This window comes from Tursiops truncatus, chromosome 11 (genome assembly GCF_011762595.2).
Source record: "Tursiops truncatus isolate mTurTru1 chromosome 11, mTurTru1.mat.Y, whole genome shotgun sequence".
In the NCBI taxonomy this organism is placed as follows: domain Eukaryota; kingdom Metazoa; phylum Chordata; class Mammalia; order Artiodactyla; family Delphinidae; genus Tursiops; species Tursiops truncatus.
Window position 1 is genome coordinate 11,780,244 of NC_047044.1, and position 14,442 is coordinate 11,794,685.

A 14,442-nucleotide genomic window follows, 5' to 3' on the forward strand; every position below is an offset into this window, starting at 1 on the left:
TTCACCTTCTCATTCAGGTCACAGGGACAAAGTTTACCCCTCAGAGAAGCTTCCCTGACCACACCAATCTAAAGTTATCCACATACATACCCTGACCATTCAGTCTTATCTTCAGCTCTCTTATCATTATCTGAAATTATCTAGTGTGTGTACTTTATTGTCTGTCTCTCCCACTAAAATGTAAGTTCTGTGTAAGCTGTGACTTTGCTTAGAGCAGAGCCTGGCATGTAGGAGGAGATCAATAAGTATTTGTTGGATGAATAAATGAAAATTATTCTCAGTTTAATGTGAAGCTTTTCAAAGGTTTTAAGCAGGGAGCAACATGACCTATTGTACGTTTTTTAAAACAACATTGTGGTTGCTGTAAAGAAGGAATTTTTAGAGCTGTCCCCTCCCCCCTCCCCCCTGCAAAAGGCAACCTTAGAACTGTCTAGGCAACAGCTTTATCATTTGCTGTGTTTAATATCAGTTCCAGCTAGTACTTAATTGTTGAATGAGAAATTTTATCCCACTGCCCTCTCCCAGTTGGAGACTGGATTAAAATAATAGGTTCAGAAGTAAAATGTTCATACCTCTCTTATGTCTTACAATCCATAGCAGTTTTTTTTACTGGTCCTTTTTTTAACTAAAAATGCTTCTGCTTTGCTTTCAAATACAAAAAGTATGAAATCGCTTTCTTTTCTTCCTACTAGGTTATCTAGAACCCCACTTTCAGCCTTTATGCAAGATTTATTCACATGGTTGCGTCTCTTCAGTATCTGTCATCGGGTCACCCGTCAGTGGTTCAGGTCCTTCTGTGGTGTTGCCTTACACCCTCTAGTGGATGAAGGGCTAGTAGATGCTGCAGCATCAGCACTTTTCTCAAACCATTAATCAGCTTCAGACTTAGTGTTGCATTTTAGGTCATTCCATCCTGTAGATAGTTCAGAAGCTTTTCCCTCCTAGGAAAGACCGTTTTATTTATTTTGCTGCTTACAGCCATGTACCTAAATAACATGCTTATCCTGTTATTTCTTGATTTATCAATTTGAGGCTCTATCCTTTGGCTTCCTACTGTTAAGAGATGAGAAGGAAGGAATGTCTATAAAATTGCTAATTTTTCATTGATTTAACCAAGAAATGGTTAAATCAATGTGCATTACTGATTTATGTTTACATAATATCTACATTATTATGACTGAATATAGAGGAACCATAATATTATGATTACATTCCCTTATATACTTTTTTGTTTCCCCTGGAGTTATTTAAATATATACATACATATATATAGAAAATATATATATTTAATAATTACTTTTTAAAAAGCACTATTGAGATATAATATCCATACCATAAAATTCACTCAGTGTAAGAGTACTTATTCAGGGATTTTATTAAATTTATAGAGTTGTGTCACCATCACCACAGTCCAGTTTTAGAACATTTTTGTCATCCCCCTAAGTTCTCGTGAATTCTCTTGCAGTCAGTCCTTGCACCCACCCCAGCCCCAGACAGCCACTGATCTGCTTCCTGACTCTATAAAATTATCTTCTCTGGACATTTCATGTAAATAGAATCATATATGTGTGTATGACTTCTTTCATTTTTCATAATCTTTTTGAGGTTCATCCATGTTGTAGTATGTATCACCATATCATTACTTTAAATTGCTGAATAGTATTCTATTGCCTGGATGTACCACATTTTGTTAATCCATTTACCAGTTGATAGATACTTGTATTATTTCCAGTTTGGCTATTATGAGTAATGCTGTTATGAGCACTCACAAGTCTTTGTATGGATATATGTTTTCATTTCTCTTGGGTAGATTTCTAGGAGCAGAATTGCTGGGTTTTATGGTAAATTTATGCTTAACTTTTTTTTGGGGGGGGGTCACTGAACAGTTGCAATGGAAGTTATTTTTGAAAACTACTCAAGTAAACCATTATCCTTCTATTGCAAATCAAAATAATACCTAGAAAATTAAAGGATTAAATCCAATTTGAAAGGAAAATAAACTATAGGTTATTATTTGACTAAATCTTATAAAAATTTCAGTGTAGAAATGTGATAGAAGAAATTATAAAAAGTATTATGCTTAACTTTTTAAGAAACTGCCAAACTGTTTTCCAGAGTGGCTTGGTTTTATCCACCTCTTCGATTATACTGAGTATATATTGGTATTTCATTGTGGTTTTAATTTGCATTTCCCTAATGGTTAACAATGTGGAGCACCTTTTCACGTGCTTATTAGCTGGTCATCTGTCTTCTTTGTTGAGATGTCTGTTCAAGTCTTTTGCCCACTTTTTATTTGGTTTTATTTAGTTACACAAATATTTGGTTCGTTTGTCCTCTTATTATTGAATTGTAAGAGGTCTTTATATATTCTGGATACAAGTTCTTTGTCATATTTACAATTTGCAAATATTTTTTCTCAGTTATGCAATTTTGTAAGACATATCTTCCCCCAATAAAACAAAACAAAACTGTGTTTTCATCCTTATGTGCTAAGTTTGGATAAACTCTGCATAACTATCATATGAAAGAGACTGTGAAAACAGGCATTTGATTATCTCTTTTCAGACCTGGTGATTGCTCCAAGGAAGATTGGCAGGTTTATAGTGGCTTTGTGTTTGGCTGACACAGCCTTTTCCACATCCTTAGTGGCAGGCATGTTTGGGCAAGAAAACCCTTAAGGTAGCGAAGGGAAATTATGCTGCTTTCTGCATGTCCTAAGGGATGTGATATGGTAAGGGATCAGCCAGGTTCATTGGCTTTCATGGAAATTCCTCTGTCGGTGTGCGCGCGCGCGCGCGCGTGCACACACACACACACACACACACACACGACTTTTGGTTTAAATATCAGCTCTGCCATTGCAGGCTATATGACTTTGGGAAGTTTTTCCTTGAGCCTTCTTTGCACTTCAATTTCTATAAAATAGGAATAGTATCTACTCTGAAAGGTTGTTGTAGGATTAGAGATAACATGTAAATTTCTTGGCATGTATTAGGGTCAGTAAATCACTTATCTTGTTTATTTTATCGGAAAGAGGCCTTAGGAAAGCTTTATAAGAAAATGATTAGTTCTCACAGTCTCTGATTTAAGTCTGTTTTCTTATTTATTTATTTATTTATTTTATTTATTTATTTTTGGCTGCGTTTGGTCTTTGTTGCTGCACGTGGGCTTTCTCTAGTTGTGGCGAGCAGGGGCTACTCTTCCTTGCGGTGTGTGGGCTTCTCATTGTGGTGGCTTCTCTTGTTGTAGAGCATGGGCTCTAGGTGCGCAGGCTTCAGTAGTTGTGGCACACGGGCTCAGTAGTTGTGGCTCGCGGGCTTTAGAGCGCAGGCTCAGTAGTTGTGGCGCACAGGCTTAGTTGCTCTGTGGCATGTGGGATCTTCCCGGACCAGGTCTCAAACCCGTGTCCCCTGCATTGGCAGGTGGATTCTTAACCACTGCGCCACCAGGGAAGCCCCTCATTTTCTTTTTGATTCTTAGTTATTCACCATGTGAAATGAGTTATATGTATAGATTTGAAATTTCTAGCGAAGGAATGTAGCTTTGCCATATTTCCAAGAAAAATATGTCTGTGTGAGGGAAATGACATCTGTGTAAGTTTATTTACCTAATTCATTACGGGTCTTGGCAGCATAAATATAAAGAGGGAGTTATTTTTGAGACTTCTGTGACTTGAACAGAATCTGGTTCAAACTGAACCAGACACTCAAGGCTCTCTGCAGCCATCTTGTTCACTATCACCCTACCCACATGTTTCTTCTGCTGTGTGTGTCTCCTCAGAGTCCTTCAGCTACCTCCAGCAGAGGCTGGATATTGATTTCTTCCTAGTGCCTTGTGCTTGAAATGTTCCTCCTTTTTCCAGCAGAGTCCTAAATATCCTTCAAGATCCCTGGCCACAGCTTAACCTGTTTTATGAAATCTTTCCTAATTGCCTCTAATCATTTGAACTCAGTTAACACATCTACATGAACATTTCCATAAGGTTCTGATCAAGGGAGTTAGGGAAGTATTACGAAGATTGTGAGCAAATTATTTAACTTCTCTAAGGCTCAGTTTTCTCATCTGTGAAAGTGAGGCTAATAGTGCCTACTTCTGTAAGGTGGTTGTAAGGATTAAATTTTAAAAAACTTCCTAGGTCAGCAGTGTCTTATTGGTTGATGTTTACTAACCTCTACCTTTAACTTCCCATGTAGTCTAGAAGAGCTCTTCTCATCTCTGGGCCCAACTTTCTTCTTTTTCCTTTAAGGGCTCTTCTGCCTATGTTGGGTTTGATTTTGTGGTTCTTGAGAGTGTCACGCTTCATTGTGGAAACTGTGGGAGCTTTTATCACTTAACGTCCCACCTCTGAATCTACAGGGTTGCGGTGGCTCTGTGGATAGCTGAGTGACTTGAGTCAGAAGAATGGACAGTGTGGCTGTCTTTCCTCTTCTTCCCTCTTCGGTACCTAGTTTCTTGGCACATCCTGTCTTTTATGCCAGAGTTTGACTTCTTCCCCCAGCTTTGCCTCTTTTTGCTCAGTTTGGGGTTGCTGTGATTTTAGGCTGTTAGAACAGTTAGTAGTCCACTGTTGACCCAATTGCTTATTAAGTATTTTGTAAATGGATGGATCATAACTTCACTGCTTGACTTTCTAGTAGATTGACCTAATACTATGTATACAGGCTGTTGATTTGTATTGTAATGAGAGCTCTAATGTGCCCATCAAAAAGAATTATATGACTAAAGATTATTAATCACTGGGACTGTTTATAAAAGGAAAATTAGAGAATTTCCTTTATTAGCAATTTTCAAAATTAGGAAATTCACCTGTCTAGAATTGCTTAGGGCGGCCAAGTAGTTAGTAGGATCTCCTTGCTCTGGTGGTTAGTACCACCAAGCAACAGATAGTCTTCCCACAGCCAGCCCTAGCTACCATTTGGTGAGTTACTTTAAGAAGCTTGATAGCTTGATATGTCTCCTCAACCCATTGTTCTTTAACAGACAACAACCATGGCAGTGATTTAGAATGAAACCAACTAGTCAAGTATAAGGTAAGGCAAAAGGCTTTGTAGTTGGTGGACAATATAGTTGTGAGTTTCAGTTATAGATCAGATATTTTTATATTTTTAGTAGCATTAGCTGTATACCATTATACTGAGCTGATTTAAGGTTGACTTAGAGAGGCAGGGGAATACAACAGATGACTTACGGTCTTATGTTAGAAACTTTGGTGCCACCAGAAAATAATTTCAGCAAGTTCTGTATAATCATGCATTTAAAGGCACAACTCTGATTTCCCTGGGTCTCAGACTCTGCTTAGCTTTTATCTGCTGAAAACACTTTAGTGGTTACTCCAGGCCTTCCATGATCTGGCACCAGTCTTTTTCCTTTTGCATTGTGTTAAGGTAGTCTGTGTTTTAGCCACATTATGGGGTAGGATAATGTAGCTTTGAAATCAAGTACAGGTTTTAATTCTAAGTTTTTTTTACTTACGGTGTTCTCCCTGTTTATACAGTTCATCCTTTAAATCCTACTTCAGGTGTTCCCCCCTCCATGAAGTGTTGCCTGATGCAATTATTTGGGTACAGACCCTTAATTAATGACCAACGAACCCCCAAGGCACATTTTTCCTACTTTGTAATAGCACTTTACCACTGCCTGTTATGTTATGGTGAACAGGTTGGATGACCCACACAGTCCTGTGAGAACAAGGACACTGTCCTACCTCTTGACATTCTTGAATCCTTTTACAAAATAAATGCCCAGTAAGAATTTGGTAAAGGGACAAATTAAAATAAACTCATCTTCAGCCTTATTGAAATAGAGAGACTACTGTATTGTGATTTTTTTTCCTGTGGACAAAGGAAAAAAAACTTTGTTCAGAATTTAACTAGGTTTTTTGCCTTTGCCTTGCCAAAGCAATATGAAAAATTAATACTTAAGAAGCTAGATATCTGATCCTCAGCAGGAGAGTGCCTCTTACAAGTTTAATGGGTTTGGTCAAGTGGATATTAAATGTAAATCCGTCATTTTATGGAGCCATAGAAGGCTCTTAAAACACTCAATAGATACCCTTATTGAATTAGTAGAGCATTTCAACAGGGGACTGCCTGTGTATCTCCTGTTATTAGTATCTTTCATTGTTCCTTTAGAGTGCCTTCAGCCTGTGCTCGCACAGCTTTGTGCTGTCATGTGGCTCATAGAATCATCTAAGGTAAAGATGCTTCTAGCTCCTTAATTCTATTATTTTGTTATGTTACAGGGAACCCATTTGTTAATTCTGGCAGGTGGGTCTTAATTTCACAGTAACAAATGGGAGGTCCCCATAAAAAGAGAGCTAACATGTATTGAATACTGACTCATTAGGTGCCAGGCCCTGTATAAAGCATTGAGCAAGTATTCAGTATTATTTTGTTTCATCCCATTTGCAGGTGAGGAAACCCAGGCTCAAAGAGATTTAAGCCATCGCCCATGGCTATGTAGCTGTTAATGAGGGAATTTTTAAATGTGTTAGATTTCAAAGTTTATGATATTTCCACTCTGCATCATGTCTTTTACTTATTTACTTTTATTTGAATTTTTTTTTTTTACATTTTACTTGCACGTTTGATTTTTCTTTGGTCGGCAGCAAATGTTAATTCCCTACTTGCTCCCCTCCCTGCCCTTTAGTGAGGGGATGATAATTCTGTATTATGTTTCTGTAGTCCTCTAGTTTACACATCGCTTCATATCTATTCTTGTTTGGTCTTGGTGAATGGCGGTCTGCATGCAGGGGGGCAGGGTTTTCATCGCCACTGGCAGCTGAGGAAATTAAGATTTCCAGTTTTGTGACAGATTTGCCAAAGGTGGTAATAATAAGTGGCGCCAAAATTAGCTTTTGTTGTTGTTGTTGTTAGCTTTTGTTTTGAAGAGGAACACTGATCTACAGACTAAATTTTTTAGCAGCAAATTCTCTTCTTCAGACAAACTACATGGACACAATATATAAAAATGTAAGTGGAGTGGTCCTAGTAGAAAAGATGTGGAAGGCCTGGGGCCCCACCCTCTGGGTTTCCTGTGCCCATGAGGCCTCTCAGCTGACCGGAGCACAATTTGAAAACCACTGGGGAATGAGCAAAGAACTCTGGTGCCAGACAGATCTGGATTCAATCTGTAGTTTGGGCTCTTAGGTTTGGTTCTTCATTTGTAAAATGGGTATGCTTTTCACAGGATTGCTGATAAATATTAACTAAAAAACAGACCAAGCCTAGCACAGTGCCCTTGGCTTCTGTAGAGGAGAGATCAAGTTGACAGGCAGCATAGGTTTGGCCACTTGCCCTGTGTGGTCCTCCTGCTAAACCTGGGGTGGTGGGAGGGAGCTCGCTGCTGAGGCTGGGCCTCCATAGGACTTATTACCCAGAACTTTGTACTTGACCGAAGGCTCAGACATCACATTTATCAATAGTTTAGAACAGGGATGGGCAAACATTTTCTGTAAAGGATCAGAGAGTAAATATTCCAAGCTTTGGGGCCATCTAGTCTCTGCTGCAGCTACTCAGTTCTGTTGCTGCAGCACAGATGCAACCGTAGACAATATGGAAACGACTGAGCATGGTTGTGTTCTAATAAAACTTTATTTGTGGGCACTGAATTTTGAATTTCATATAATTTTCATATATCACAAAATATGCTCTTGATTTCTTCAACCACTAAAAATGTAAAAACTTGTCTGAGCTCTTGGACTGTACGTGGGTTGTACGTAAACAAGTGACAGGCTGGATTTGGCCGGTGGGCCAAAGTTTGCTCACGCCCAGTTTAGACGTTGCTTGTTGGTAATCAATGCAGGTTTTTTTTTTTTTAAATAAATTTGTTTGTTTATTTTTGGCTGTGTGGGGTCTTTGTTGCTGCGTGTGGGCTTTCTCTAGTTGCGGCGAGCGGGGGCTACTCTTTGTTGTGGTGCGCGGGCTTCTCTTGTTGCAGAGCACAGGCTTTAGGAGCATGGGCGTCAGTAGTTGCGGCACAGGCTCAGTAGTTGTGGCTCGCGGGCTATAGAGCACAGGCTCAGTAGTTGTAGCCCACGAGCTTAGTTGCTCTGTGGCCTGTGGGATCTTCCGGGACCAGGGCTCGAACCCGTGTTCCCTGCATTGGCAGGCAGATTCTTAACCACTGCGCCACCAGGGAAGCCTTCAATGCAGTTTTTGATCCTGTGAATTTAACTTAAAGTGATTGCTATTAAAGAAGTATTGATAGGGATTCCCTGGCGGTTCAGTGGTTAAGACTCTGTGCTTTTCACTGCCAAGGGTGCGGGTTCAGTCCCTAGTCTAGGAGCTACGATCCTACGAGCCGCGTGGCGCAGTCAAAAAAAAAAAAAAAGAAGTATTCATATTAGGAAAGGCTTAATTTTCACAATAAAAGAAGGTAGAATGTTTTCATCCCGTACCTTTCAGGAATCATTACATGTTCATTAGTTTCTTTACCCTCTATGAAGTGGTTAAAATGCAGTTATACTTGTCTTGGTGATGACTAAATGAATAAAGTTTCTAAATAAAGATGAAATAGTATAGTGGAAAGATCAGGAGTCATGAGGGAGTCAGGAAACTTGGCTTTGTCACTAATTTTGTGTCTTTATATATGTTACTTTACCTTTTGGGCCCTTCAGTTTCCTCATGGAAGTGAGGAAGCTGGCGATGATAGTATTAGAGACCTTTGCCAGCTCTAAAATTCTCTCATTCTACTTTCAGTTGTCTGTGATGGTGCTGTTGAACAATTTTCATCTATAGAAACTCTTAAGTACTTCATCAGTTAGTGTATTTTCAGAAATACCAACAGGGTTTCACAGTGTATTAGAGACTATTTACAACCGCAGTTTATTCCCACTGCTCGTGCTAGCCGTCTCTAGCAGTTGTGCTTTAAATGCCACATACCATTACAAGGAATGCCATGCTGCAACAGTTAACCTGTTTGGAGATGAGCTGCAGATACAAAGAGAAGGGGACTAGGAAAATTGGAAGAAGAAAAGACCTATCCTGACTACATATGGGCTTAGGCTATGTCGGTTTTTGTCAACAGGGGGCACCCAGAGCAAAGCAGGTGCTCTGTGACACACTGTACACTGCCCTTCTTCCCAGACAGGCACAGGGCAGCGAGCAGTGGATTCACACTGGTCTCCGTCCTGCACATTGCTTGATCCATGTCCACATTCGAAGACATTTTCTCCCATGCTGAAGTCAGATATTCTAAATGCAGTCCTGATAATTGTTATTTGCTTCCCTCTACAGTGGAAACCCAGTTCCCTCGCTGTCTTGGAGTGAATGATCCCAGGTTATAAAGTCTGGGCTTTTGGGTGAATGTGCAGTGTTAGGCTCTTATATAATTCAGTATCCAGTGAGCTCGTATTCCGGAAATATTGCTCTGAAAGAGCACTTAATATCTGTGTAACGTACTGTAAGAAGAGTTTGTACTTACTGCCTATTGCAGTGGTCCTCGAAGTGTGGTTCTCGGACCAGCAGCATCAGCATCACCTGGGAACTTATGCAAATTCATGGTATCCCCCTCCTCCCAGACCTACTGAATCAGAAACTCTGGGACTGGGGCCCAGCCACCTGTCTCAGCATGCTCTCCAGGTGATTCTGATGCACATTCAAGCTGAGGACCACTGCCAGAGAGGTGTACTGAAGATCAGGTGCCAGGCACTTTGCTAGGATATTCATCTTCATTTTCCAGATGACACCACCAAGCCTAAAAGGTTCAGTGACTGCAAAGTCAGACTTCTAACAAGTGGTAGAGGAGGGATTTGAGTCCTGGTCTTTCTGACTCCAGATCTATGCTACAGTGGCTGCTAAAAAAATGCGAAGAGGTTCTGTATTGTTTAAATTCGTATTTTTAAGTCATCTTTTTCTCAGAATTAATATACATTTATCAAAGAAAATATAGAAAATACAGCAGGCCAAAAGAATAAAAATTGCCTTATTATATTAACTTTATCTTAACTTTTTGTTTATTGTTCTAATTTTGTTTCTATGCAGCTCTTTTTGCATATACACACATTATAAAATGCCTTACAAAATCTCATCATATGGTACAGACTTTTGTAGTATGCTTGCAGCTCCTTCCTGCTCCATTGTAAATATCTTTTCATGTCATTAAATATTTCTGTAGTGTTGTTTTACATGGCTGCCTAGTATTCCGTTTTATGGTTCCATCATAATTCTTTCTAAACTCTGTCTTAAGTTGTTTTGATTCTGCGATAGGCTTTTTATTTATTTATTTATTTATTTATTCGCGGTACGCGGGCCTCTCACTGCTGTGGCCTCTCCCGTTGCAGAGCACAGGCTCCGGACGCGCAGGCTCAGCGGCCATGGCTCACAGGGCCCAGCCGCTCCGCGGCACGTGGGACCCTCCCGGACCGGGGCACAAACCTGCGTCCCCTGCATCGGCAGGCGGACTCTCAACCACTGTGCCACCAGGGAAGCCCTGTGATAGGCTTTTAGGAGGAGTAGGATACTGAGTGCTGTGCTACTCTGGGTAAACAGTTTATTTACACTGAGTGGCTTAAAGTATTATAATTAAGGTGATAAATACAGATTAAGGTTGAGGAGGGAAAATGGAACTGGAGAGGCAATAATAAGCCTAATGCTTAGGTTAAATTGAGCCCAGAAATAGGAAAACAAATTGAAGTTAAAAACACAGAAGTATTAGGAATGGACTAGGGATCTGTGAGTGAGATGAGTTAAAACAAATAGTCAGAAAAATGTTTGTGAACCATTTGATGGTGCCAGTGGCCTGCTTTTGTTACTGCCTTTTTTGACATAGAAGCTGATCTGCTGGATGACAGCTTGAAAAAACTGGGCATAAGGCTTTTATAAATAACGGTTATTATTTATTGAGTGCCTTCTGTGTGCCAGGCACCATATTAATCATTTATATAGACTTTACCATTTAATTTTTATAATAACAATGTGCATTCGATGCATTAGGTGGTGTTTTCCCCATTTTACAGAAGTGGAACCTGAGATTGAGACTTAAAGTAACTTTTTCAGATGCTTCAGTTGGAACTCAGATTTGATCTAACGCCCAAACCTGTGCTTTTATAGTATCATTTATCTTCATTCTTTTTTCATGGCATGGCAAGTCATCAACCCGTGCTGGGGGCTGGGGGGTAGTTTCACTATCTCTTCAGGGACAGAGGGAAACTAGATGTGGAAGGAAGGACACTAAAGTCATAACAGAGCAGGAGTAGACTTGAAGATCCAGCAAAGCTACCACCTGCCCAGTTATCTCAGGGAAGGTGTAACCCTGCGCCGGATACTGCAGCTGAGCAGGGACGGGACTAGCGAAATGAGCTGTTGGGAGGAAGGAGCAGCAGTGGTCAGGAGAGTCAGAGCTCCCTCATTAAATGTCCCTTCCTACAGGAGGTCATAATTCCTTTGCGGCATCTTTTAACAGCTTTAATGAGATATAATTAGATACTCTACCATTCACTCATTTAAAGTACACAATTCAGAGCCCTTTTTAGTGTATTCACAGAGTCTTCCTCACTCCAAAAAGAAACCGTGTACCTCTTAGTCATCATTGCCTGGTCCCCCTGTCTCCCTTGCCCCCCAAACTCTAGGCAACCACTAGTCTGCTTCCTGTCTCTACAGATTTTCCTGTCTAGGATATTTTCTATAAATGGACTCAATATAATAAAGTCCTTTGTTTCCAGCTCCTTTCACTTAGCATGATGCTTCCAAGGTTTCTCCATGTTGTAGCATACATCAGTACTTCATTCTTTTTTGTTACTAAATAATATTCCATCGTGTGGACACACCACTTCTTATTTATGTTTTTATGTTGGGAAGAGAAAGGTAAAGGGAATGAGACAAGGAAGAATTCTTCTTCTTAATTTAAAATGGATGGAAAAGGCAATACCATGAAAAGCAGACCTCTCAGGCCCTCTTGAGGAATTGTAACCAAAGGCAAAGGTAAACAGGACACTTGGCATCTGCTGCTTCAGGAGCCATTTGTAGCCCAGCGGCAGCTCTTCTGACCCGGACATGTGCAGCATTCAGGGAGCTCATTGTGTAAATCTTGTGTGTTGGCCGGTGTCATTGCCCCCTACAATATCTCGTGTGGAAACGGAGAGGCCTTTGCTGATCTAATCTGGATACATTTCCCTTGGTTACTGCAGCTCTGGGTCCCCAGAGAGTCCTCTCTAAAGAGCTGCCGGTTTGTTGAGTGCTGGCAGATGCAAGATTATTTCTGACTGTACGATTTGTTCGGTGGAGATTACACCCATCTTTCAGGTCCTGATCCATTGGCCAGAAATAGCAGCTGTCATTCCCATAGTTTTTGGAATGAATGCTTACCCTAAGGCCCCCTGTACGTCCTTCTCAGTCTAGTGTTTGGAGGGCCCTTTTAGCAAGCAAGCCGTGTGCCCTTCCCAGGTGCCAGGTAACTACTGTTGTCCCGTTGTTTTCTTTCCTGGTTTACCATCCAAGAAACAGTCCTGACCGTCGTAAAATGAATGGTCTGGGCCAGGACTGTAAGTTCCAAAACTTTTTATTTTGGATTTCAGAAAAGTTGTGGCTGACTTTTTACTGTCTGAACTTTCAGGATAGTTTAGAGAGTGACTTGTAATCACTTGTCTTAATACCCTGGCTCTTCTGTGGCATGTCTGCCCTAATGCAGAAATAAGAACCCAGGGTAGGGATCACCAGCTTGGCCCTTAGGTCCTTTGAATGTCAGAACGGGATTTCATCACATTGTCCTGGTGCTGCAGATGGAGAAACTGAGTCCCAGAGAGGTGAGATGACTTTCCCAAGGCTTATATTCTCAGAGCTCTTGCCAGTGCAGAGCTGTGTCTGTGATATGAGCCTTCACTCTCAGCTCAGTGCTTTTCCCCAGGGCCGTGTGCTCTCCTGACTAGGGCGGGGCCCAGTGCTGCTCCAGTGCACCAGTCGTGCAGGCTTTAAGGTATGTGCGAGAGTTTCGCAGGTGGGGACTGTGATGGTGAAAATCTGTAAGAGAGAGCAAGAGCACTGGTTAATGAGTTTGGGGGCCACTGATCCAAGGAGCCCAGCCCTTCCGGCCTTCCACTGTACACGCTGTCCAGTGAGTATACGTGTTTTTGATTACGCGGTTGTAATTCCTGAGAGCCCTATGTCTCTGCTAAAAACTGTCTCTGCTGCTGCACTAACCCAGCAACCAGTCATCTTGTAGTGCCTGCCTGAATTGTTGGCTTGTGACTGCCAGCTCCTTTTCTGGAATGACTTTTGCCTGGTATCCCATGAAGAGAGAAGACCAAAACCCTTCTCCGCTGTCCTTCCCACTCCCCCCTCATCTCCCTCTTGGTGTGGAAGGGACCTCGCTTCCCAGCACCCCCTGCCCGGGACCCTGATAGAGCCAGTCAGCAGGACCCCAACTGCTGGGACCAGAAGTGAAAGCAGCCCCTTCACGGTTGAATGCAGAAGCTGAGTAGACGGTCCATGCTGAGACCCCCTTCAGAACTTTCCCTTCTTCCCCGTCACTTCCTCTCCGTCACGTCCTCCCTCAGCACCGTGAGCTGCTCCACAGGAGAGGTTGTGTCCTTCACTCTCTCCCCTTCATCTGGCACACTGCTCAGCAGATAGAAAATAATCTCTGGCATCCTCACGCTGTTGACCGCCCTCTGACGGATGGGTGAGGTGCAGGAATGCTAATACAGCTGACAGCTGGCAGCGTTATTTCTCTATAGAAGTTGTTTCCTAGTCCTCAGTAATAAGTTATAGCGACAGCTACTATTTATTGAATGCTTACTGTGCTCATTACTCACGTACGCACACACCCTCAATGCCTCGCTGTTCTCAACAACTCTCCCTGTAAGAAGATGGCAGAAGCCATATTTGACAGATGCAGAAACTGAGCTTTGGAGAGGTCTAGGTGACAGAGCTAGAAAGTGGTGGAACAGATATTGAAACCTAGGCCTGTCTGACACTGAAGCCTATGTTTTTAATAACCACGTAAAGCCTCCCTGAGTAGTTAATTTGCTGAACATTCCTGCGAAAGAGAGCTGAGTCACTTGTGCTCCCTGGGTTTTATAAATGAGGCGTCTGTGTAGCAAAGGGCATTCTTAGCACAGTTTAGATTAGATTTGGCTTTGGGATTACAGAGCAGGAACAAAGGGGAGACTTAAGGAGCCTCTGCCACTTCCTGAAGCTGGTTTGCTTTGGCCCAATGTTGAGGAATCCTTGCTCTTTGAGTCCACAATGGTTTCAGGTCATTCCTAGCCTGCGCAGTTCCTGAGAGATGGGGCTGCCCAGCAGCTCCAGATTGTTTGGGGTGGACCTAGTCCTGGTTCCACCTCGTTCCCCTAACTGGGGCCACACTAAGGTGGGCTCCAGTTGGTCCCTGGACTGACTTGGTTTCTTAAAGGTCCTCCTGTTTTAGTCATTCAGTAGGAGGCTTTCTCTTCAGTTTTACCTTAGTCCTGTGATGACCATCTCCCCCCCCGCCCCGCCCACCGTC

The 14,442-nt window shown here is 41.8% G+C and overlaps 1 protein-coding gene across 16 annotated transcripts in view; it reads left to right on the plus strand.

Annotated features, from left to right (window-relative positions):
- Positions 1-14,442, plus strand: part of RBFOX2 (RNA binding fox-1 homolog 2) — a 262,366-nt gene that overhangs the window by 84,138 nt on the left and 163,786 nt on the right. The window contains exon 1 of one of the 16 annotated variants that reach the window (XM_019952417.3): positions 12,913-13,050. The exons of the other annotated variants lie outside the window; for them this stretch is intronic. Within the exon in view, the coding sequence (XP_019807976.1) occupies positions 12,946-13,050 (105 nt within the window). The 5' untranslated portion in view covers positions 12,913-12,945. Of the gene's footprint in view, positions 1-12,912; positions 13,051-14,442 lie in introns of those variants that run through there. 16 annotated transcript variants of the gene reach the window in all.